This window comes from Rhea pennata, chromosome 9 (assembly GCF_028389875.1).
Source record: "Rhea pennata isolate bPtePen1 chromosome 9, bPtePen1.pri, whole genome shotgun sequence".
NCBI classification, from domain to species: Eukaryota; Metazoa; Chordata; class Aves; order Rheiformes; family Rheidae; genus Rhea; species Rhea pennata.
In genome coordinates, this window is record NC_084671.1 from 7278442 (window position 1) to 7304901 (window position 26460).

The 26460-nt window shown below is 37.2% G+C and overlaps 1 protein-coding gene across 2 annotated transcripts in view; it reads left to right on the forward strand.

Moving 5' to 3' along the window:
- The window catches only part of NLGN1 (neuroligin 1), a 302240-nt gene extending 276236 nt beyond the window's left edge, over nucleotides 1–26004 (forward strand). For both annotated transcript variants that reach the window (XM_062582366.1, XM_062582367.1), the window contains 3 exons: nucleotides 17192–17404; nucleotides 21898–22687; nucleotides 23683–26004. In XM_062582366.1, coding sequence (XP_062438350.1) covers nucleotides 17192–17404; nucleotides 21898–22687; nucleotides 23683–24505 — 1826 coding nt within the window. In that variant the 3' untranslated portion in view covers nucleotides 24506–26004. The remainder of the gene's footprint in view (nucleotides 1–17191; nucleotides 17405–21897; nucleotides 22688–23682) is intronic.
- The last annotated feature ends 456 nt before the right edge of the window (nucleotides 26005–26460 follow it).

Below are 26460 nucleotides of genomic sequence, written 5' to 3' on the forward strand. Positions count from 1 at the left end.
TAGCGTCTCTGAACTGATTAGAATGTAACAGGACAGATATTCAGCTGGTGTAAAGCATCATGATGCTATTGACGTCAGTGGTTTGGTTTTAATTGGGCCATAATTTGCAAGACTGGGAATCTGACCTGTCTGTTCACAGGGCAATATTTTCTTACTCTTCTCCCTCAAGTAGTAGTTGAATGTGCTGGCTGCCATGCTAAGCTCTTGATTTCCCTGTTAACTTAATCATGCTATCTTTTCTATATTTAAAAAGCAACCTGGTGCTCCTTAGATTTTTGAGTTCTTTTTCTTTTTTTTTTTCCCTTTTTTCCATATATTTGTTGAGGTCCTCATACGCTGAACTTTATATATTTCTTAGATATGTTCAAGCTTCAGTTTCTTTCCAGACTGGTGCTTTATATAATGTATCTCAAGGTTAAACATTACTAAAACAAATAGTAATTCTAATAGGCCTTAAAATTGAATCTAGAGTCCATGAAATTAATAGAATTATTTTCATTAAGTTCACTGGGTTCACTGGCAAAAAGGCGACCATCTGTTGTTGAAAGCATTTCAACATCTCCAAGAACAAAATTAATAGGAAATGAGTGTTAAAGGTTTCAATTTAGAATGGCTTTTCCGTATGATATGGGTCCTGGATAACTTCGTTTTTATATAGCAACTGTATTACATTGTTTTCTGAGTTCTCACATGTATAATAATAGTTATCGTTCCTGATTTACCATTGCCTTACTCTAGTTTGTACACTGTTTGTCTATGTGGGGGAAAAAGGGGTCAGTGTGGATACTGTGATGTGCAGAAAGCTCTCCAGTCAGCACTGAAACTTCATTGATCCTGACATACAAAAAACTAGTTAAACTCACCACAATTGGGAGAATTTGAGCAATTAAAATTGTGCATAATGAAAATATAGGACACCCCCCCCGCAACTCTCCTTAAGCAATAGCAAGCCAAAGAGGACAACAGGCGCTGTGTGATCAGGACACGGACATTGTCTTTTGCTCTGTGAGGTGACGTACAACCCAAAATACAGGTGAGCTTATGAGAAATAGCTTTATAATCACCTACAGAGCTGCAAATGCAAAAGTACCAATGAAAGTAATGTATGACCATATAATTAAAAATACCGATGTATTGTATTAGGTAGGGGTCCAAATGAGCTTTGCACAGAGAATTTATTTTGTCATTTACTTATGTCTAGGTGTTTGACTGTTCAGCCACAGCCTTCTTTTACTGGACATCTTTTAGTACATAGCAAATTTTCTGCATGCTCTATATCTACTTTGACATAGTTCTGGGAAGAAGGACAAAGGTAGAAGGAACCATAAACTCTCCCATGTGGCCAGTTCCCAACAGCTCTCAGGAAATGATTTACAGTACCAAAGTAAATATTTTTCATTCCTTACACATTATTTTTTGCGTTCAGTCAGTTCTGGCGTGAGGTATAACTGCTTGTCTACGATGATGTATATATGTTATGAAACTATAGCAGGGGCAGCACACAGCAACATTTAAATATGGTTTAGAATGAAGCAGAGACCAATAGGTATGTGTTATATAAGTAATGCTACTGGCAGACCTTATATAAACAACATATTTAAACATTGATTTGAACAAGTAGTGAGAGTCCTGGAGGAAAAAAAAAATCAAAAATTCAAGGTTTGGTCAGATCCAACCCTATAATGCCCGTGAGAGCTGAAGACTGAGTTATCAACACCAGATTGGGCACAGTATTCCACTCTAGCAGCCTTCCAAACTTATGGCAATGAACTGTAATTTTGAGGGGAAGGAAGGAAGGACACTTAAGGTAAAAATTCTCACTTCTGTCCTAGAAAGAAATATATTGTCTTAATAGTATTGAGACTAGTTGTAAGTGTTTAGTGATATATTTTACTTATTTAGTAAATTATGTATAACTTTTCCGCTGGAATTAGTAAAACATTTTTGAAATCAGTAGCTTTTCACTGTTCATCTTCTACTTTGAATTTAACTGATGAAGTATTGAAGAAAAAAAACATGTGGTACTTTTTTTTTCCCCTTGTGGAGGTGAAGAGCAACATTGTAAAGTATGCTACTCAACTGGTAGTCATTGAGCTGCTATCTTCCTTTCTATAGCCCTTGCAATCAACTCTTCATTGCTGTTTTTAGAAGTTAATAAATTAAAAAATAGAGAGAGAGAGAGAGAGAATAAACTTTCTTTCTTTGGCAGTTCTTTATGAGTAAAGAATAAGTACTTTAAGTGTCAGGTGATGTTCTATCCCACTGAATACAAATATAAAGTCACGCACATCTTACATTAGAAGCTGAGCAATCATACAGAGATTAATCAAGCTGGTACATCAACCCATTGTATCACACTGATCCTCTACTAAAAACAGCTGGTATTTTGCTAGCAATATGTTGCCAGAAATGGGACATGATTCTGTATTGCAGTGTCAGAGATGCCTTTGTTAACTGAAGCAATCCTTGGAGTCAGCAGAATTGATGTTGGGTATAAATACATTTTCTGACAAATCTCGAGCCTATGAAGAATGAATGCCATTGCAATCTAGCAGATGTGCTTTACATTCGGGAAACTTTTTCAGGATGTTGCCTGAGATCTGATGGTAATTACTGATGTGTCATTTTGGGTGTGATGTTGAGCAAAGTCTATTGAAACTCAATTTATTTCATCAGTTAGCACACAACTTACTTTATACAGTATGTTAATGTTCACTCCAGAATTTCAAAGATGAATATGTAGTTGCTGAAAATCTTCAAAATATAATGTTGTATTTCTCTAGCTATTTCATCGCTTAAGTTTACCAGATCCTTTAGGTATGGGAGCGGGCCTACAAGAGGTCTGCATCACTGGGTGTGAATAGTCTAACACGTCCACCTGGCAAAAAGAAAGAACCTATTTCTGGCCTCATAGTTCAGCGACAGCTTCCTATGAAATGAGTATTTCTACTACCTTATTACATAGGGTGAGGATAAAAGCATAACATATTGTAAACCATTCTGCTACCAGAATAATTCGGGACCACGTATAAATGTTGTAGAAAGGAAGAACAATAATAAACCATTTTTACTTTATTTCCTTAGCCCTAAAAGGAGCAGATCATAACTGAAATCTAGTGGCCACAGTAGATAGTGGGACTAGGGCTCACTTATGAGCTGAATGGAAATGTTTGACTTAAAAGAGGGAGAGATGGGAAATTTTGTGTAAGGAGCTCCACGAGAACAGGCTATCCTCTAACTGGCTGCTGCGGGTGAATGTGAAACATTTGTTTGACGTTTATGACACTGCAGCAGCATGAGCAGAACTCTGCTCTCCTCTGCTAGGCTAGTGAGAATCTGTGACTCATGCTGTTTTAGTAAACTCGCTTCCAATGTCATTTCAACTTCCCTATTTTAATTTCTTTTTCCACATGCTGATTCCTTTGCTTCACATATGGCCTGAGAAAACTTTTTGTTACCTCTCTAGCATAGTTAAGTCCTAGTCTGTAGTAGGGTTTTAAGCCATTTACGTAGTAAGTTACCAGCAATAATCACCTTCTGATACCTACTGTCTGCAATTTTTATTTTTAGGTGGTGGTCTTTGGTCCTATGAGTTCATTCCTGCTTCTTTCAAGGGAATGATGTACATGAATGAGAATTAGTGGCATAATTCTGGCTTTAGGTGGTTTCCATAGGTAAATAAGATTTCCTGGCCTGTGAAAATGAAATGTTTCTCCATTGTAAATAACACAGATACTGTCGTACTGACTGTGGACAAATCGTTTTTTATTGACAATCTTTGCATTCATGATGTAATCCTTTGACAGCCCAGTTCTTGTATTTTACACTCACCGGATATATATTCCTTTTTTTTTTTTTTTTTTTTTTGAGTGCTTGGCGTTCTTGTCCCCTCCCGAGCACTATTTTGTTAAATTTGACCATTTTGTATAAATTCAGTTCTTGCTCTGGGGTGAGAATTTGTTGCCTGTAGCCTCTGACTCATGTTCTTTCTCTTGTTATTAGAGTTTGGTGCAAGTGGGTGTTGTAAGCTTTAAGACACCTAATGTCATCCGAATGTGAATAACTGAAGAATACTACTCTCCCCATAAAAGGATCCTCGTACTCGAAAAGCTGTATAATTGTATTGTATCAAAGTATCACTTTGTAATTGTAGAGTAGCTTTCCAAAAAGGATTGTAAGATTTTAAAATACCTAATAGAAGTATAATAATTTAAGTTTTGGTGTCTTTTTTTTTCCCTCACTTTGGTATTTACCAGGTTTCTATATTCTTATGGTGAAAAGACAAAACTAGGTATGCTAGGTGAGTCTCTTAAAAGTGTGATGTTCTCTGATTAGGCATTATTGAATATCTGGCTCCCTATTGTGGAGAGAATATATGGGGAGTAAATGCAAAGTTAGCATCTTCAACTGTGTGTTTATCTCAGCTGGACACTGTTTTTCTTTAAATGTTTTTTGTTGCAGAAATCTCTAAATATAGAGCAGTCTCAGTTATTGGGAGTTGTGTAACATATATCTTTTCAGAATTTTACTTCAGCTTCCAGTCATCTCTCATATATCTGAAAAATCAGTTATTCCCTACTGTCCATTAAGTACTACTTTAGCCACCTGGTTGATACTGTATATTTGATGCAGTATCTCTGAACGCGATTACTACTGTCATGCTTTTACATATCCTAAAAGATTAAGAACATGGAATCATATCCGTGCTTGGTTTGAACTGGCAAATTTTCTTGACTGCACTAAAATTACGTAGATTTAGAATAGCAGTGAGCCTGATCAGTAGATGTGTATATGTGTATTTTCAGATAATGTAGTGGTAATATGTGTGATACTCATGACAGAATGGAATATGGAATGAAAGGGTGAAGTATCTGATAATTTAGCTGAGACTGCAAGAAAAAAATTTTCAAAGAATTCTCCAACTGTAACATAGTAGAGTGGAAAAAAACCTTGCCTTTTAGCAATTGAATAAATGTTTGAGATCATTATAGGGGCTGTAACAGCCTTTTTTTGTATTGGCACTTTATTGGTGGTGAAACTGTGGTTAGTGAAGCCTGAAGATCAACATGCTGATAGTGCATTTCGGTGCACACCAGCACATACAAAGGGTTTCTCATCAATACCTTTAAATAAAGGTATTTGGGGTTTGTTTTTGTAGTGCCAGGGGCTAAGTGAAGAACGAATCTCAGAACTTAGTGTCCCACAACGTTTGTTCTTCTGGTACTCCAGAAGCCTACTTTGGGTTAATCAGTGATTTTTCACACATGACATCTAATCTATGAGTATAAATTACTTTGTGCTCTTATTATGCCTTAATTGAAGTGCACCAATGTGAAATTACAATAGATGGAGCTGCAGTGATTCTAGCCTCAATTAACTTGGTTGAATTTGAAGCTTTTCTCCTTCCCCTTCATTAACCTGAGGACAATTCTTTGACAATGTCTTATATTTATTGTTGCTGGAAAATTTAGGAGGATATACATATGACCAAGTGCTTTATAAGGATGCTCCAAAGAAATACACAAGAGCTGTAGATATGATTCGAATATCTATAATTTATATATATTTTTTATGTCCTACTGCTTTGTTTAACAGAGGTGCAGTCAGTGGTAGCTGAATCCCTCAGGATTGCACTGAAGACGAATAGTATAATAACAATCTTCTTTTGTAAGTGCCAGTTACCGTCTCTGTAACAGCTATCCTCATCACTTTCTTGACTTTTCTTCAGCTCCCTGCCTTTAATTCACAAAACGTATGTTGCAGTGCAGTAAAACCACTGTGAATGAAAATCATTGTGAAGCGTCTTGCCCAGTGCAACAGGGAAATCAGACATAGCAGAAAGCAAAATTGCCGCTAGGATAGACAGGATGCCTTATAAGAAAGGAAGAGGCGTGTGGTGATCCAGTCATTTCTTAGTCACTTAACATTTTTGGCTACCACAACTGATAGATATTTAGTAGAAAATTAGATTTGGTGCCCTTGTCTTTGTATATATGCTCTTACGAATGTTTCTGGTGTTCAGCTAATAGGAGTGAAGACACTGTAAGGGCTAAGACATGCCCATGTGTGAAGATGGTTGTTTTCAACATATTTTGGTCACTGATCTCTCTAAGTTTTTCCTTGGGGTACAGAATCAGAAAGCAAATTTGTGTTTGCTAGTGATAGGTTTGCTCATCTTAGTGATTGTTGGCCACTTAGAAGTAGTCCACAGACATGTGATGGTCTAGAGATACAAGTTGAAAACCAAGTTTTATTTCTTAGCTCCCTTATTGATGGACAAGTCCCTTTTTCTGAGTAAGAATAGATTTGGCATCTCTGTTTTCATAAAGAGAGGTGGCAGCTGGAGTAACAAGTCATGCGATATGTAACACAATGTGATATAATTATGGGATGAGAGTTGTGGTGCTTTAACGTGCCTCACGTTTCTTTACAATTCAGACTGAAACTAAATTGAGGCTTTTTCTATTTACCTTTTCTCTCAGGTGTTATTAAATGTGGGCTAAGATAGCCGTAAATATGATGGCTTCAGTGAGACTAATATGCCATTAGTTATTTAAAGGGCAGAGCGGAGTGTGGGGCTTTCCGATCACTGTGCCACATCTGCACGTCGCAACAAGGCAGCGAGTGGGGTTGTGGTGCCCCAGGTAGGTCGTGGAGCCAGGCAGCCACGTCCTGACTCCAGAGAGCATGGCAGATGGACCATACCGTTACCACAGGGGCACGAATATTGCACTGCACAAGGATTTGTTAAGTGATAACCTGGTGGCGTACCTCAAGCGTATTTCAAAGAGCATAGTGAACACAACGTGTCTTCACATGAATGATCAAACTCCAAGAATAATACTGATGCTGATTGAATTAAAAAAAAACAGAGAGAAAAAAAAAAGAGATACAAAAGCCTAATTTCTTGGGCTTTCTCGAAACTTAATTAAATGCACAATACATTTAAAGAGTCTGTCTGCACTGGTCGGGATACAGAAGTCAGATCTTGGTTATTTAACTCTCATATGTTGTTTAACTCACACATTAAAAAGCCAGAAGGCATTTTTCTGATGATCTGGTATGACTTCCACCTGTATCTAACTGTTCAGATTTGCCTGAATTAAATCTTACCGGAACAGTGACACGTTTTCAGAAGACCTCCACTTCTGATTTGAAAACGCAAGTGATGGTATACTGAATGCAGCCCTGGTAAATTTGTCCAGTGGTTAATTTTTTTCTATTGGTTTTCAAATAAGGAGATTTGATTTCACACCTTAATCAGCACCTTAGTTTCTTTGTTCTAATTGAAAGATTGCACTTTCAAATAGCTGCTAGGCTTCTAACTGGTGATTTCCACATACAGTTTTCTTAAAGATTTCTGACTTTCCTTTCATCAGCTCATAGAATAAAAGTTAGCGTTGATTGGGCCCTCATTGCAAAGCTCAACATAGTGAAGATGTATCAAAAAATGAAAAGGGGCCGTAGCGTTATCCCTCTCAATGGATGTCATAACTAAAATTCTTGTTTATTTCTAAAATATGAATATTCGCATCTAGTGAAATTAAATCCATCATTTCTGTCATCCATATACATATTCAAAATTCTGAAAAACAGAGTGCTATTAATAGAAGATTTACAATAATACACTAAGTAATCATTATTAAGATTTCAAGGCCTAAGCAGGAAAAACCTGTTCTCTAGCATATAATAATCAACTGAAATTTACTACATAAAAATTTACTACATGTTTTTAAAAATGTAAATTTGAACTACATGATGTTCGAAGTAGTTGCCCATATAAAACAGTTCATTATGTAGCAAACATTTCTCGGATATACTGAGCATAAAATTCTTCAAGCAGCTTCTGGACTGTCTTGAGGTAATGTACTTATTTTACCCAAATCTTGAAGGAAAGGGCACTTTTTGATGGGGTCTGTTTTGATCTTTAAAACCTTACATGTTAAGAACATTGGTATGCATTAACTCTCTGTTATAAGATGTTATCAAGACCTGTAGCTACTGTGTTTAGTAATGCCACCTAAAGTTAAAAGTTATGACCCATGGGAAGAAAGACTGGGCTATCTTAATAGCTTGTTTATGGTCTTGCTTCTGAAAATTGGAATGGTGAAAGGCCATAATGGTGGAGAGATATTGGTGCAGTATGTTGTGGGCTACTTAATACCATATTGTGGTACTTGAAATAAGTAGGAGTGGAACAGCTGTTCACTCCATCCTGGAGAAGACAAGACTCCCTCACCCTCAGGGGACTGCTTTCTTCTGCTGCATAGGAAAGAGAAAAACTATGGCGCTGGACTGAAACTAGAGGCGGGATTCGGGTGGGATCTTCAAATACTATGAACACGGCCAGATTTGACTGCTAATAAAGTCATTGCAAGCTCCTACTGATTTTAAAAGAGAAGATTTAGGCCAATAATGAATACTTTTACATGTCCCACACACTCTTCTTTGTATTCTTTCCTTAGTATTTGCAGTTTGATTGAAGCTATATGTGGCTGTTGAAATTCGATATATTTGAAAGGATCAGTATATGCATGATTATGCACTTCATCCCATTAATACGATTTGGTTTGGCCCAAACTGTCTTCTAGGGAATGTTGATTTTATTTATATTTTTGTTAAAGTTTCCAAAGACCGTGGGTTGTGAGAACACAGCTGTTGTATTATTTAGTGCTACAGTATTGTTTGTTATCCTATGAAAATTTTATATGTAACTTAAAAATACTTTAAGCTAAAAGTTTTGTCACCCTAGAGCATGACTCAGCCATGTGCTAACAAGTATGAATTTTACCTTGTGGAAGGCATTAAAGCAGATGTTCTCTGCTGGCAGTAGAATTGCTTAGTTTTTTCAAAGATGAAAATATTCATAGATATCTTCTTATCTTTTTAATAGCAACCACTATCTTTTTCTGTATTTTTTAAAGAAGAAAGACAATCAAATCAAACATATTCCAGCTGCCTTTTGTGTACATCTATGCCAAATGTCATTCATCAGTTCTTAGGCTTACCTCCACTTTCTGATACACATCAGCACGTATCACTGCAAATCCTGTAAAATTAGTTTCTGCAGCCGTATTTGTAAGACTGGAATTACCTCCTCCTCCTCTTTTTTCCCTTTTTCAGCGTGTCAAAAAATGAGTACTAAAGATCACTGCTAGTGGACTAACCATGTCAGCTACGCAGCCGTGCTAAAGCATCTCTGAGAGTATTATCGCACTTTCATTTGTTTCTTCAGTAAAGATCATCTGTCGTGGGCGAGTGCAGAGCTGGTCTCCTGGGTGATCGTTTAGGACAGGCATAGCTGCATTCAGAGGAGAGGTCTGACGCACAGAGGGCAGCTGAAGCCCTTTTTATTTGCACTGAAGTCAAAATGTCTTGAATGATAAGAACTGCCTAAAAAGCACACGATCCGTTTACACGCTTCAGCATTTGGGCCTTCACCATGCCGTGACCCCAGGTGCAAGTGTGTGCTTGCACGGGGCCAATGCGTGAATGTCTTGCACATCAGAAATTCCCGTTCCTAGTTGGAGAGACTGACCACATCAGGCATAGTGCAGCAGACAGAAGACAGACATCACCGTTGAGGAAAACAACCATTAGCCACTGAAGTTAAAGCTGTTGAAAGCACTCTCAGATTGTTATCGTCTGCTTACTGAAATAAAGACAGAGTCACTTTTTTCTCACAGAGAGTGCTAGAAATTATAATTTCAGACTGCTTCAATTTGTATGTTAGACTTGCCAAGAGTATCACAGTAAGTTAATGCAACTTTCTCCATCCGTAATGGTTGAAGATTATCTTTCCAGGATGAAAAACATAAAAGACTATCTTCCTTCAGAAATTTGGTGCAAGCCATTTAAGGTGCAAGAGTTACACCCAAGCAGATAGTCTGCATTTGGGGGGAAATTTTGTCTAGGGAGCATTTTGTCATTTAAAGGACTGTGACACAGCCTGTGAAAGAGAACTTGTGTTTTGGGAAAAGACTGAGGGCTAGTCCTCTCTGGATTGCGTTGGTGAGGTTGCGCCAATGCATCTTTGAGAATGCAATAAACTGCTTTGGGGTAAGACGCTTCCCTCTTCTGCAACACGTCTCTGTGCTGGCAGTTTGCTGTAGTGCATTGGCAGTGGCAAGTGACAGATGTCAGAACCAAAACTGCTGTAAAGGTCGTGTGTAACTTGCAGCGTTCAATTTGTTTAGCCTCTCACGGCAAAAGAAACTCGGTAAAATGCAAGGAGGTGAGATCTTCTTTTCCTTCCAAAAACCCCAAGGAAGGGCCACCCTTTCTGGTGGCTCAGGTGGTGACTCACTAATACTAATGCAAAGGATTCGGTACTCTGGGAGGAGTGTTAAAAAGTCCAATAGTAAAAATAGTAGTCCTGAAAAAGCACACCAGAGTTTACACAGAATTGCGCACTTTTCTCCGTGTAGGCTTTCAAAATGCCAAAGGAAAAGGATATAGTTATAACTCCTTATATTCGGAACTGGTTAAATTCTGCAAATTGTTTACTTTGGTGAAATGAATAGGAATTTCCAAAGGCTAAACTACTGGAAAATAGTGCTGACTAGAGGAGCTGGTACTGCTAGTATGCTTAAGTAACTCTGCCTCACAGTTGTAGCAGCTGAGAGTTTAATAAATTAATGAATTATTGCAGCTTTTTTGCACTGCTCACAAAACAGCTTATTGTTCGCTAAGTTTAACCTTGAGGTAGCGTTACACTTACAGAAATACTGCTTAATTAAGACAGTTGAGAGTTGAGCTGTTTCCTGGCTTTTTTTTCCAGAATGACTGGGGTTGTGTGAAGACTGGGAACAACTGTTCGGAGAAATCTTTTCAGATTCTGAGGTTTGGGGGATTTTTTGGTTTTTGGTTTGGTTTTTTTTAAGTCAGCCATATAGTCCACATTGAATGGGTGGATTTTCATTCTGCAGAAGATACTTTAGTTGAAAAAACCCCAAATCCACATTCTAAAACATCTGCAGTAAAAGTGGCCTTGCATGAGAACCCTTCCCAGTCCCTCCCATCACTTTGATCAGTGCTGTATTGTGCATTCAGCTGTATGCTGGAAGTTGCAACTGAACCGTGGCAGAATCTCAAGCCTAAGACATCCCAAAGTAGAGTTGTGGGCTGAAAAATCTGTTCAGGCTGTTTCTGTGGAAAATAGTTGCCTGTAATTTTTAAAGTTTCTGATGCAAAACTAGAGACTATAAACAAATTTTCAATATAAACAAGTTTTACATGACCAGTCACATACCCTCACTAAGTGGAAAGTGAACAGTTTCCAAACAAATATGTGCATATAATGTACACCTATTAACAGACATTTTGCAGCAGAATGTTTGTCAAACAATTGTTAAAAAATGCAGTCTGTCCAGCTGCAGACATTCTGACTTACTAATTTATCTCCTATGCATAAAATTGAAATACAACCTCTATATAAATGCAGTGTCTCACATGTCTTTAAGAGCCAGAAAAGAGTACATAATGCTCTAGGATGATCCTTTGCACATCTCATGGAGTTATAATAAAATCTTACACTTCTTAAATCATTCATCTTATTCCTAATATGTAATTGGCAGAAAGCTACAGAAACAGAAGATTGCTTTACAAATGTTACAATTACTTTATTTTTTGTATATAAGATGAATTTGACACAAAGCTTCTGTTTGAGCAGCTTTTTCAGAAGATTTGCTTATTTATGTCTTGAACAGAGGTATATTGCAGACATCTACGATGGAATATTTTTCTTGGACTGAATGGTTTATGTTCTATATCTTCGCTAAGGGACTTCCTGGTCCTTTTAGTCATCATACCCTTTATCTATTAGTAAAATATGATATCAATGTAAGTATGTGCTGGTCAGCAAAGTGAAGAGCAATATCCTCTGTCTCATGAATATCACATATACATTAATGTTATGTGGGCAGCAGGACAACAAATACCTCTGGATTGGTTAGTTGATATGAGTTCAAGAGAGATGTTTAAGATGAAAATAAGTGCGCTCTTAAAATTTAACCATATTACTTACAATTTGCTTGTATTGCTCACATTTCTAGCTGAATACATGCAGTTTAAAGGGCAAATTTTCTCCAAATTGCAATTAGCATTTATTAATAGAGGATGTCAAAGCAAAGTTCTAACGAAGCAACTTGCAATCCAGAGGGAATACATACTCCTCCCTCAGAATATCTCCTGTGTTCTTCCACTATGCACTGATTGTGTTTATACTTTACAATTTAACATTTGCTTTTAGAAAAATAGAAGATGGCAGTTGACTACATAGGGATTTGTAACTGGAAATATAACTAAATTATTATAACATGCCTAAACAGGTGGGTAATATTAAAGTTTTAAGTGTTACTGCTTTCAGTAACACAGCCCTTAGAAAACCCCTGTAAATATGTCAGACTAGTTTGTACAAAATGATTTATATTATTTTTAGAGAAGTTTTTGTTGCTTTGTACTTTATCACAGGGAGATAGTTTTTTCCCAGCACGACATTTTTCCAGCAAGACATTTTGCCCCTTATTTTCATCCAGTTTCAAAGGTTATTGGGTTATGAAACACTTAGATGCACAAAATGCATCCAGGAGTGCTGGTCCTCTGTGATATGATATGGCACATATGTATCTGCCAGCCCGAGCCTGCTCTTTTACTGGGTCATCAAGTTTTATAACAAATTTTAGGAAGTTTCTTATATTAGGATGAATTCTGTCTTGGCCTTTCCCTCTGCATTAATTTGAATGTTAAAATTAGGTCATAGCTTAAAATAATTGAATCTACTAAGATTTTCAGCAAAATATTTCAACTTTCCAAACTCTGTTATTTTATCTTCTCTTCAAAACCACTGAAATCGTATTGGACAAAGATTTATCTAAATTGCAAGCATAAATTATTACCCAAGCAGATAAGCTCATCTAGCATTAATTTAAGACAAACTATAGGACCTTCCAGTGATACACTGTGCCTATTTGTCTAACAGTCACGTAACAGAGAGTTGGTCCAAATGAACTTAATAAATATCTTTCATAAACTCACAAAAGACCACATTCTCTGTTTCGTAATTCTATTAGAGTCTACTGCTTTGGAGCAGATAAAAGAAGAGATAACCTTTCCATTCAGAATATAACATAGCAATTGTGCAGCTAATGATTGGACTATTTCCAATGGAAGGACTTAATTATGGAACAAAATTAGCTTAATCTGACCTTTTTAGAGAATAATGCAAAAATGAGGTTTTTTGCAAATGTCTTCCTGGAATAACTAAAAAGAAAAGGCATAATTTAGCTCACTTTTTCTATAAGAGCAAAAGGTGGGAGCATATGATAGCAGTGTTCTTGCAGACATGACAAGCCAACGGTGTTAATAAGACAGCATTCACAGGGAGGGGTAATGTATTTTAATAGACTAACTATTTGAACAGTTGAAAAAACAGACAGGCTTTCAGACACACGAGACCTTTTCAGGAAGAGCAGGTTCACCTCTGTGACTCTAAATTGCTAGCTTAATATCTAGTTATTGTCATCCTAGAAATGCCACAGATGGAGAAATAGATTTAATATTTGTTTGTATGGTATCTATATTAATTACATTTGGAAACTCTCCTTGGGATAAAGTCAAAACATAATGGCACAATCTCTAATTTTATCTAAGTAGTAAATAGCAATAAGTAATTGCACCTATTTATATTACCGACCATGTATGTTGCTGTGTTTTGGAGGATTTCTGTATGGGTGTTTAGTGAGGTGGGTTCAGCTTCAGCTACACCGAGGCATTTCATTTCTCACTTTAAGGGGAAAAAAAAAAAAAAAAAAAAAAAAAAGATTGGAATGAAAAGCCTCATCTGTTTTGTCCATGGTATCTATGATTTGATGACACCTTAAATGCTTCTGAGCTATGCTGATGATACTGCATACAACAAAAAATGCCTGAACAGGTGGTGGTATTAACAGGCTTCTCATGGTTCTGAAAAATGAGATAGAAATGTTTCATGTCATCAAAGTCAACATCAATAATCATCCATCTTGTGTAGATGTGGAAGTCGGCCAACGTGGTACTTGCTGAGGAGGCGAGAGATATTTCTATTGCATCAGAGCTGTTGCTCTGGACACAAGTCATAATTTGTCTAATATAGATAAATGAGGCAAATATTACTAATACTTCCCCCCTCCCCCTTTTTTTTTTTTTTTAATAAACTGAAAGCTCCCCCTTCCGGCCCATTTCCTGAACTGAATGCAAGTTTTCTAGTTTCCTACATGCATTCCCTCTTCTGCTCTCTGTTAAAGATCCTTTTTACAAAGAATTCTTTAATACTGGTGTGTTTATAGTTTCTCAGGATTTCCCATTTTGGTCTGAGCTTTGAGGCTTGATGTGAACTTACTTAACACCGGAGTAAGTAAGCTTTACTTACAAATTTCTTTTGTTGCGTTTCCAGGCAAAAACGTAGCTGCTAATTTTGCCGCATATTATACAGACTACAGAAAATAACTTTTTCAGAAAGTGCTTGTGTTTTTTTCCCTTCAGAGAGATCACAGTGTGTCGGCTATAGCCCCACCATCAATTTTCCTAATAAATGTCCTGGAATCACTTCAAGGAATCTGCAGGATCTTTTTGAACCAACGCCGCAGCTCTGCCGAGTAGCAGAACCTGCGTGAGCCCAGCAGACCCGCGAGCCGGGGCTGGCGGGAGGCGACGGGTCACTTGTTTGGGGCACCGTTCAGGGCACGGCTCTACCTGTTCTTGTCTCGGGGACCTGTGTTTCAAGGAGCCGTTGTCAAATTGTCCCGTAATCCCCTAAATCGGTGGAGTCACCTGTAGCGCTTCATCTGGGGAACTCGTATGTCACTGATTTTCCATGGTCAACGTTCTCATGCAAGGGGAGGGAAGTACTGCCCTGGCCTGTGCAGCCGCGGGATCCCGTATTCCTGTAGATTCCCAAGTTTTTAATTTCCTTATAGTCGCTGGTGCCATCCCTCAGCTCCAAGCGGGTTAACAAAGGCTAGAGAAGCAGGTTAGGAATTTCACTAGATTTGCTAGCGTAGCTTCAAAGCCATCCTCTGTCAGTGCCTTTAAACGTACCGGATGAGGGCGAGAGCGTTTTACTGGAGCGTGGAGGCAGAGGAATGAATGTTCCTGTGTGGGAAGGAATATATTCGGGGCGTTTTTCACTTGCACATGCACCCCAGCCCTTCTGTCCACAGAGAAGAAAGTGAGAGAGAACGAAGGCGAGTGGAATAAAATCCTCTCAACTCACTACTGGGTTGTAACAATAAAATGAGATTGAATTAATTATATTTATGACTTCCTTGGTGGGCTTTCCCTGAATACCTAAGGTCATCAAGGTTGTATTTTCCTCTATGGCAGTGATAATGCTTTGTTTTTTTATGCAGTTAAGCAGTAAATGTGGCAGTTTTCAGTTGTGAACTTGCAGTTGTTTTAAAGTCCAGTAGCAGAATAACAATTTGCTACAGCTACACTAAATGAAGTATGCCCATTAGATTTGGTACATTAGGTCCGAAAGTAGGAGAATTGCTGGCCTGGCACCCTGCGCTGCTGGCCTCTTTCCTCTCCATGGAAACAAAAATCAGGCTTGACCTGTACAAAGCTGCTTGCCCTAAACGTAGCATAGCTCAACCATGTAGGCAGCAAGGCCAGTTAGGTTTCCGAGCAGTTTACAGCAGAGAGAGTCTGTTGGTCTGAATTTCTACATGTTCGACAGAAGACCAAATGTAAGCTTTCCATCTGAGGTTAAATCAGAATAATAAAGTAACAAATGGCGTATGCATCTGATAACGCAGATACAATACACGTGTGCACCTAGCTATATATCTTGTTAAGTTCTTACAATATGTATGTGTATGCACATGTTCCTTTTTTCTTAGAAATATCTTAAAATCTGCTTTTACTGTCATCATAATGAAGCAGTAGGAGTCCTATGAGACCAATTTTATGTTTCTGGCTGAAAAAAATACTGTTAACTTTTCTTTTGAGTAGACTGCTTGCACCAAAGAAAGTTAAATCAATGCAACTTAAACTAGAATAGAAGACCCATTAGCACCTAATTAATGTGGAGATAATTGTTTGAAGGATTGCATTTCTGTGCAAAATGTGTACTGAACAACAGTCACATTGTTGATTTAGTGAGCGCTAAATGAGTTTCTTATGCAAATGGAGGCAGTGGGTTTCTTCATAATGTTGGTATTGTTTAAACATTTGTTTATTATGCTGAGAACATTGGAAATGTCAACCAATGGGATCCAAAAGCAAAGCAATGTCTTTTATTGACAGAGACTTTCTCTAAAGTTTTTAGGGCCCACCTTTCAGAGTCAGCAGGCTCTAATGACAAGAGTAAGAGCAATAGTAAATGCCAGGGTACTGCTGCGAGTAAAGCAGTAAAACGACTGTTCCTGTTACCTGAGGAGTTCCACTGTTTTTCTTCCCAGATCAATAAAAGGGAACAATTCTTGTGCTTCCATGTTTACCTCTGAGCTCTTACCTTTTTGATGCTAAAGAGTCACTGGAGCAGCTCAAATTGCCTTTATCCTCTTAATGTAGATTCAGTTAACTCAGGTTAATGGATACGAGCTGGACTCCAGGGAACTGAAGAGCTGCTCACGTTGTTCAGCCTAGCCCGTCCTGTTACACGAGCTGAATTTTGTTGGGGGGGGGCAGCAGCAAAGCCAGTGGGGGAAAGAAGGAAAGGAAGTGTCAGGGTGAATTAAGGAGTATCTTCCCCAAACACAACGTATAGAGAAAATGGACCAGTTGCCTATTAGGCACATGCAAAGCTCACGGCTGTGTAGTGGGCTGCATGGAAGTACAGGACTGCAATGCACGCTTCACCAAATTGCTTACAAAAATGCCTATACTGTATCCGTTTGCCAAACATTTGCTCTTAAACTTAGTGCAATCAACACAAAATCTTTGGGAGTTACTAAGCTGTGACCTGTTCCATACTGAGACAAGTACTTGGCCTGTGATGTTTCTTCATCTTCCCTACATCAATATATCATGGCCAAAAGAGTGAACACCAAAAGGTTTATTCTAGGAAGAGTGCAAAATTGCAAATTGTTGCCCAGTGAATACAGAAAATCATATAGTTACATGATACTTAATTCCATATAGTTTTGAAGATTGCAGCCAGATTAGTCAGAAGAACGCTGTCTAACCCTTTCTTTTTTATTTACATTCACAGGATTTTTGAGCACTGGGGACCAAGCAGCAAAAGGAAACTACGGCCTCCTGGATCTAATTCAAGCTTTGCGATGGACTAGTGAAAATATTGGGTTCTTTGGTGGTGACCCATTAAGAATAACTGTTTTTGGATCTGGTGCAGGCGGTTCATGCGTCAATCTGTTGACTTTATCCCATTATTCTGAAGGTAACCGTTGGAGCAATTCAACCAAAGGTATTATGCAGGTTGCAAATTTTGACAATTTTGGTGTCTGCATGCCACCGCCATTAGTACTATGTGATGCTCGGTATATTCTCTTTGTTCCTACAAACTGTTGAGTTCAGCTCAATATTAAGCAAACTTTTTAAAGGCTGTACTAGCTGCCTTCTCCCTCAGCTCTTCTGTGCATGTTTAAATTTTGGGTCACTTTCTTCTTTTTCCTATGGAGCTTTGTAGAAATACTTTATAGCAGACTTCTGAACAGCATTTGCTCAGTGCACCATTTTTATCTCTTTTCTTTCCTACCTAAGGGTGTCCTCTTTGGAAAACCAGTCAGTCATGCTCACAGTAGATGAGGTCGTCTATATTCAGTCAGTCATGAAAGGCATATTTAGTTTATCATGAGGAGCAGAATTTAAAAAAAAAAAACTAAAATGACACAATTTCTCTTTTCAGGCTAACAGCTGAAAAACTTAAAACTATTACCTTGTGTGAAGGAAACGAGTGCCCAGTTCAGAAATCTTTTGTCTGAAACTGCATGGATTTCACTTGCTGTCATCTAATAAAAGAATGGTTGAATGTTTTGCATGCATGATCCAAAATTGTCAAAGCATCCGAGTTGCAAATGGATTTTCTTCTATATGTTTTTTACTATTCCTTAACTAACACCTTTTCTCTCTAGTTAAGGCAGACAGCAGGAAATTAAAAACATGCTGTTTGAGGCCCCAAAATTTTTTCCTGTGATTTTTGGCACCAAAGTTGCGTACAGTTTTTCTCATTTGCATGGCTCTTGCTTATTGATCACATTATTTTTATTTCACTATTTTCACACATTTTTATCTGTATTGTTTAGTTTTACCAGGAACATCATACTGTGCCCTATGCATAGGATCCTCCACTGATTTATATTGCTGTATCTCTATGGGAGTCTAATTGGCTAGTCATAAAAAAATAATTCAACCATTGCATTTACCCAAAGCCTTGATCAATGGAAAGATTTTCATGGAATGTCATTTTGTTTAGATCAGACTTTGTATTATTTTAAATGAGAGAAGAATCTAGCTTTTACATAGAAGTTTTAGTAGAAAATAGTCAGAACGTGGTTTAAATTTAAATATCTGCCTGCTGTTAAATCTGATGTATTTATAAACTGGCCTGCAAGAGCAAGCTGTAAGCATGATGTTCATTACGCTATGTAATCTGAGGATAACACTGCACAATTGGTTTGTCCTCAAAACTCACAAAAATAAATTTTGTCCTGCAGGATTTAGCTTAGGGCTGAACAACGAGACCTGGTTTCTCCTCCGTTATCTCTTACTTTATCTTGAGCTTGTTGACGTATCCTGACCTTAGTGTGATATACCAGTATCTACAATGCCCGGATAGTCATGTGCTGCCTCTTATCAGCAAACTTCACTCTGTCATATTCTAACATGTCTATAATTCTGTCAGGAGCCGAATATGTTTGGGTGACTGATAGAGTAATTTGCCAACATAGTGGTTCAGAGGATCTGGAGGGCGTTTCTAAAGATGTGTACCTTAGGATCTAATTGCGAAAGCAAGGTTTTCAGGGTTTCTTTTATGAAAAAAGCAAAACCACATTTCATCTAATTTTGGATTTAGCGTAACAGTGTGCTGCACATACTTGTTTTGTTCAGTTTAGGAGTCGTTTGACCCATCATTTCAAAAACTATTAAAATAAAAAATGGTCAGCTCCAAATAAGAAATGTTCTTTCAAATTTTCAATTGTGTTGAAATATCTTAACATTTTCAAAAAACTTTAGAGTCAAATTATTGTTGAGTCTTTTTGGTAAGCTGTAATAACAAATGCTCTCTTTGCTTCCTTAATTTCCCATTGAAAAGATCTCTTGGTAGTTGAGAGGAAGCATTCAGCCCACTTCAGGATGGTGCTGTTCATAGCTAGCCATCTGCAAGTGGGAAGAGCAGCACTTGTCTTTAGAAAGTGCTCTGAAAATGTGGATGAATAAATCCAAATTATTATTATTTACTTTAGTGAGACTCTGAATAGGAGCCACAAAGTGATATGGCCCACTGAGCATTTAAATCTTCTTTACATCAGCCTGAAGCCTATAAGCTATAATAATCATATACATTATCAGATAAAAATGTAGTTCCCCTTCCTGTATGATACCAATTTCTGCCAGGAATTATGTGACAGCATGAAAACAATTTTTCATACTGTTGCTTGTTTTTCACCAAATGGTTTGAGAGGAGAGAGATATTTTCTTCAGTGTTTTGGTTCATTTACTAAGATAACTTTATGGCCAGTGGACTTGACCACATTTAACTTAATCCAACATTTAATGTTTATGTAGCACTTAGCAGGCCATAGTGTTTATATCAGCATTTTCCTAATATGTAGCTTGCTCTTTCTGTCCTTATTCAGAATTATTTAATAAAGCAATAAAAATAGATTTATACAATATGCAAAAAAGAAACATTATGAAGTATTATGAAATACATCTTTGTGAAAATTCACCTTTTTCATTTTGTTACATTTATTACAATGCCTAGATCCTCTGTGGTAATTGCACTGACTTTGAGCTGCTAAATATCCAACCTTGCAGACATGCACACAATTTTTAATTGCTCTATATCTCAAGTTATTTCTTATTTTTTACTCATACTTGCAAGGAAATAATATCTTGGGTATAATAATTCTCACAAATTTAGGCAGAGTCTTGAGTTTACGTATTTCAATCCCTATACCTATCTGATTTTGAAACTTTGGGATTTGGCCTTAATACAGTCTATAATGATTTTAAAATTCCTCATAAATTCTTAAAATGTTTCCTGCAGCAATTAATTCTAACTAACTCCTGAGTATGCAGGGACTGACACTGCAGTAGAATCTGTCAGGTCACATCTCTGACATCGTTTAGAGACTGTGGAAGTTTTTTGATTTATAGTAATATGTTGTTAAGCAAACTAAAGGACATGTTTTGTGCTACTGGAATCAAATTCTGAGGTAGAGTGAGCACCTTAACCCCCTTTCCTTTGGTGGCAGTTTCCAGCTGTTCATCAAGCTGGATCAAAGATACGCAGACACATCCTAAGCCAAACTGAGTAGGTGGGGCAAGGTCTTACTTCCAGTTCTTGAATAGCTGCACTGAAGTCAATGGAATTACTGAAGTTATCCATCAGCAAGAAAAAATCAAATTTTGATCCACATATCTTATATCCGTACAACCTTCCTAGGCTACAGACCATTTTGCGCTACCCCCAGTGAGCTATAGGAGGTATGGTCCAATGTAAAATATTTTCCAGTGATCAGTGCAAAATACATACAAGTGAACTGAGTGCACTTCCATGAAATGCAAAAAATCAGAAAGGTGCTTAAATATACTCTGAGTTTCTGTTGGACTGACATTAGAGGTCAGCGTTATAGATGAGAGCTTTTTCTCCTTTTTGCTGTACACAGTTTAGACTCAAAATCCTCTGGAACTAGCCTCATCAAAAGCAGTGGAAAACAGCAAAGAAGGCTCAACACAGAAGAGAGCACAAGAAGTATGAAAACTGGGGTGGAGACCTGATTGCATTAAATTCATTGAAAAAAAATTTTTTAATTGATTGACTGCAAGGCAGGGAGGCTTTCACTCATGATGTACTCAAGAATACTTGGAGAAGGGAAAGGAAAAGTCAATTTAAACAAATTTTGTTACTTCTGTGAGTGGAGTTCCTGGTCCAGAGTGCTAGTTAAACTAACATAAATTCAAATTAATTGTACAGAAGTCTTTGAGATTTGCTACAGGTTTATGTGCAGAGCTGGATCATGCTCTCTCTCCTAAATGAATACCTGAGCTTATGTTTAAATCTCTGAATAACAAGGCTAAACAGTCAATGGAAAATATATTTCTTTTTTAATGCATGATCACCATAAACCCTCATTTAAAAAGTTTCTTTCTAAGAAAGGATCTTGACTTTTAGATAAATTACTTATAAATGTAATGGCTGCCTCATACTTTGTCATCTAATATAGAATACAAAAGCACTACACCTCAAGCCAAATTTAATCCCAAACAGAACAGAGAAAAGCAGTATATCCGGTTAATTTAAAACATAGGCATATGCGTGCATGCTGCTGGGCTTGAGCTATATCCAGAAATTTAGAGACTTGTTGGCTTTTCCTCCAACCTATTATTTTTAATGGTAGGATTTTTTTAAAACTAATAGTATTATCCTACATGAGGTAATAGCACTTCTTTTTCTTCCTGAGCTCATTCTGAAAACCTGATCCTCAGCTGGACTATACAGCAGTAGACTCATTTGCTTCAGTTTCTGCACATACCACATTTCTTTTGTATATGTTACCTGTAGACACAATGACAGTCAGATATCACCATCTTGTGTATTTATCTATTAATAAGATTTTTTTTCAAACATCTCTTTTGTTAAAAGTTTTCTATTGTTTCAAAAAAACTCTGGATCTTTTCCACATGTAGCTCTTCAAGGTCATTTCAGTAGTTTTAAAATATTTCTCCCCACAGGACTTTTTCAAAGAGCAATAGCTCAAAGTGGAACAGCTCTCTCCAGCTGGGCAGTTAGTTTTCAACCTGCAAAATACGCCAGGATGTTGGCTACAAAAGTTGGTTGCAACATGTCAGACACTGTAGAGTTGGTAGAATGTCTACAGAAGAAGCCTTATAGAGAACTTGTTGACCAGGACATTCAACCAGCAAGATACCATATAGCCTTTGGACCAGTAATTGATGGTGATGTGATACCAGATGATCCTCAGATATTGATGGAACAAGGAGAATTTCTCAATTACGACATAATGTTGGGAGTTAACCAAGGGGAAGGCTTAAAATTTGTTGAAAATATTGTGGATAGTGAAGATGGCATATCAGCCAGTGATTTTGACTTTGCAGTTTCTAATTTTGTTGATAACTTATATGGATATCCTGAAGGAAAAGATATATTGAGGGAAACTATCAAATTTATGTACACGGACTGGGCAGATCGACACAATCCTGAGACCAGAAGGAAAACATTGCTGGCTTTGTTTACTGATCACCAGTGGGTTGCACCAGCAGTGGCTACAGCAGATCTTCACTCAAATTTCGGGTCACCTACATATTTCTATGCCTTCTACCACCATTGCCAGACAGATCAGGTACCTGCATGGGCAGATGCAGCTCATGGAGATGAGGTTCCTTACGTACTAGGAATTCCCATGATTGGTCCTACTGAATTATTTCCTTGTAATTTCTCCAAAAATGATGTCATGCTAAGTGCAGTGGTGATGACGTACTGGACAAACTTTGCAAAAACTGGGTGAGTAACAGATAAAGAATAATCTTGTATACCAACTCAGGATCTAACTACACAGTGCTTTCCCTTGGCTATCTCCCTTGGGAATTCTTCTGTACTTGCATGCACAAGAATTGGGCTGGACATTTATGTTCTGTGTAACATCCCTCGGCTCACTTGCACTTTCTAGCAAAAAGAGGGAAAATTATCTTTGTGACCGTTCTGCATGAAGTAATTTAAAAATCACTATTTACATAAAAATAATTAAGGCATCCTCTGAAAAGTGCAAAACTGAGCATTTAGCATATGTGTGTAATTACAGACACTTACCTTGATAACTAACTTTATTCCAGCATTGATGATATTTTGATCTGGTGGGACAGGAAATGACACAAATATTTTATCAAACATAATATAGATTATTGTGACTGTGTATTCTGTCTTAAAATGAGACTTCTGACTAAAATATGTGATTCAGAACTTGAGAAATAATGACATTTTCAGCAATTTTCTGGTAGTTCAAAACTAGATTTCACTGATAGTTCTTAATAATTTTCTACCTTCAGCCACTGGACTGTGTTCAAGGTCATTATGTGTTTTACTGGGTTACGCACTGCTCTGGTCTTTCAGCTCTGGAAGGCCAAAGATACAGCATTCGAACTGAAACGCTGAGCTTTAACCTACTGGGGGGAGGGAAAAAAAAAAAATAACTTAATGACCTCTCACGCTGCTCCCTCAGAGACACTTGTCCGCATCACGACACCACTGGCAATCTGTCCTCAGCAGTAAAAGATTTCAGTGTGAGAGATACATTTGGGGAACTAAGGAGGTTGCTGAAGTCAAAGTAGAAGCAATTTGTGTATGTGTATAGTGTTGTTTCTAAGCAATGTTATTAAGGCCTCTAATTTTAGGAAACAATCTGCCTCTTTTAAAGGCAGATTGAAATATTAAGTATCAAATGTTAATTTTACAATTCCTTTTGAAATTCTGTATAACATTTCAAATTTTCTTTTTCTTAGTGACCCAAATCAACCGGTGCCACAAGATACAAAATTCATTCATACGAAACCAAATCGTTTTGAAGAAGTAGCATGGACCAGATATTCTCAGAAAGACCAACTGTATCTTCACATTGGATTAAAACCACGAGTGAAAGAACATTATAGGGCCAATAAAGTGAACCTGTGGTTGGAACTGGTACCTCATCTGCACAATCTTAACGACATTTCACAGTATACCTCTACCACAACTAAAGTGCCATCAACTGATAATACTTTCAGGCCAACAAGGAAAAATTCTGTTTCTGTTACTTCAGCCTTTCCTACAGCCAAACAAGATGATCCCAAGCAACAGCCGAGCCCGTTTTCAGTGGATCAAAGGGACTATTCAACAGAGTTGAGTGTTACCATTGCAGTTGGTGCATCTTTGCTGTTCCTGAACATTTTGGCCTTTGCAGCACTGTACTACAAAAAAGACAAACGGAGACATGATGTTCATAGGAGATGTAGCCCACAACGTACTACTACCAATGATCTTACCCATGCACAAGAAGAGGAGATAATGTCCCTCCAAATGAAGCACACTGACTTGGATCATGAATGTGAGTCCATCCATCCACATGAGGTGGTTCTTAGGACCGCCTGTCCCCCAGACTACACGCTAGCTATGAGAAGGTCTCCTGATGATATTCCCTTAATGACACCCAACACCATCACGATGATTCCCAACACTATACCAGGGATTCAGCCCCTACACACATTCAATACATTTACTGGAGGACAGAACAATACTCTGCCCCATCCTCATCCCCATCCCCATTCACACTCAACAACCAGGGTATAGCCAGACAAGACGAAACAAACTTTATTTTTTGATGGATTACAGTAGGTGATAATACTGAAGATTACTTGGCTTTCAACCTACAAGACTCTTACTATTTAAATATGGAGGAATATTATGTGAATATACATATCAAGAACTTTGGGGGTTTTGAAAAAAAATGAATTGTACATATATCAAATGAACTTAAGAAACAAACAAAAAACAACAAAAAAAACAAAAACCCAACTGTTTGCAATTGCTTGAAGCAGTTGTCCTGAATGATACTTTTTCATTCACATTCAAGTATTAATTTTTTGAAGATTTAAGTTACGTAATGGAATTAGGCATGTGCAACACAAACAGGAAAGAACTATGACTGAAATTTAAAATACCTATAAATATGCACAAGGGACACACTAATGGAATGTCAGATAATTGTCACCAATTTTTATTTGGACCTGTTTTATTGTGTAGACCATATTTACATATTGAATAAGTACACAAAGCACCAATGCTGTTAAGGCCTTAGAAGGGGGCTCATGCTGAAATCTGCCAGTCAGACAAAGAAGTTTTACAGCTTGGCAGGTACAACATTATCACATAAGTGCTGTCAGTATAAAAGTTGTGGGAATAAAGGAAACTGGATATTTTTAGCACGATGTGCATGATAATTTATATGCTTGGTGGCTGTGCTGCTGATTAAGCCGTAATTAAAATTCTTTTCATCCCATTGGAGTTTTTAATAGAAGCTTTCTCCATCAATTGGCACAACCTAAAGAAGATTTTTAAAGGGACAAAAGTAATTACAGTAAAATATTTCACAGTAGCTTCAGTAATAAAAGGAAATGCAATAGTTCTTAAAGGTATCTGATGGTGTTCTAGGTATACAGCGGTGAACACTTGCTAATATGAATCCCAGAAAAGAATTCCATATTGTTCTTATTCTTTTTCTTTTCCACCTAAATAATTTCTAACTTCAACATAACTTTAATGGAATCTCCTTTGATGAAATATTTATAATTTGCTGTTACAATATATTCAGTTCAAATTGGTAGGGTAAAGTGTGTCCAAAGATTTAATTGCGATGATATTTTGCCATATCAAGATGCGCCAGTATTACCACTCTGATTACAGCTCTCAGTTTATTGTTTAAACTCATGTTGCATGTGACAAAGTTTACTCATAACACTTTAATATAAAGTTAGTTCCCTTTCTTGCTGTACGTTAGCTTTGCCATTCAAATGAACTCACTAGACAAGATCGCAACAGCGTAGTTAAAGAAGGTACGTAAGGATGGGGGGAGAGCCAACAACCGGAAATTTTACAATCTGAATACTATGTATGTTTGTGTGATTTTAAATGAATGTTCAAAAAGTCACAGGAAATTTTTCATTCCCCTGTTGCTTTCCAGTAATTATATACCACGATCCTTTCAAAACGTTTGTATATGTAATCAGATGTACATTTATATAAAAGAAATAATTGAGATGGACTTAAGAGCACATCCCTGATAAATACTTTCTCTCTTCTCTGTACTATATTTCTATTAGACTAAAGTTATGTGATTTTTTTTTACATTTTTTCAAATTACTAGCAATTTTGATAGTTTGTAAGATAATGCGAAGAACTTTCTCTGACAAACTAACTGCAGTAACAGAAACATTTCTTTTCAGTTACTCTTTTTCAAGAATGAAAGCTTATTACACACAAAAAATTGTATACTACTTGATGGAAAATTACTTTGTACTTCTTGGCCATATTAGTGGTCACTGAGTGAAATAAAGATAATCTGGATAACGAATATTATTCCAATGCTAAGAGACCTGATCTTTGCTCATTAAAGAGCTAAAATGTTTATTGCTGTTTTGTCATTTTTTAATGAAGTAATGGTAACTGTCTCAAATAAAGAGTAATATCTTAAGACCAGTCTGGTTTTTGAAGACACGATCATGCCTTCTACAAAAGAAACGGCTGCA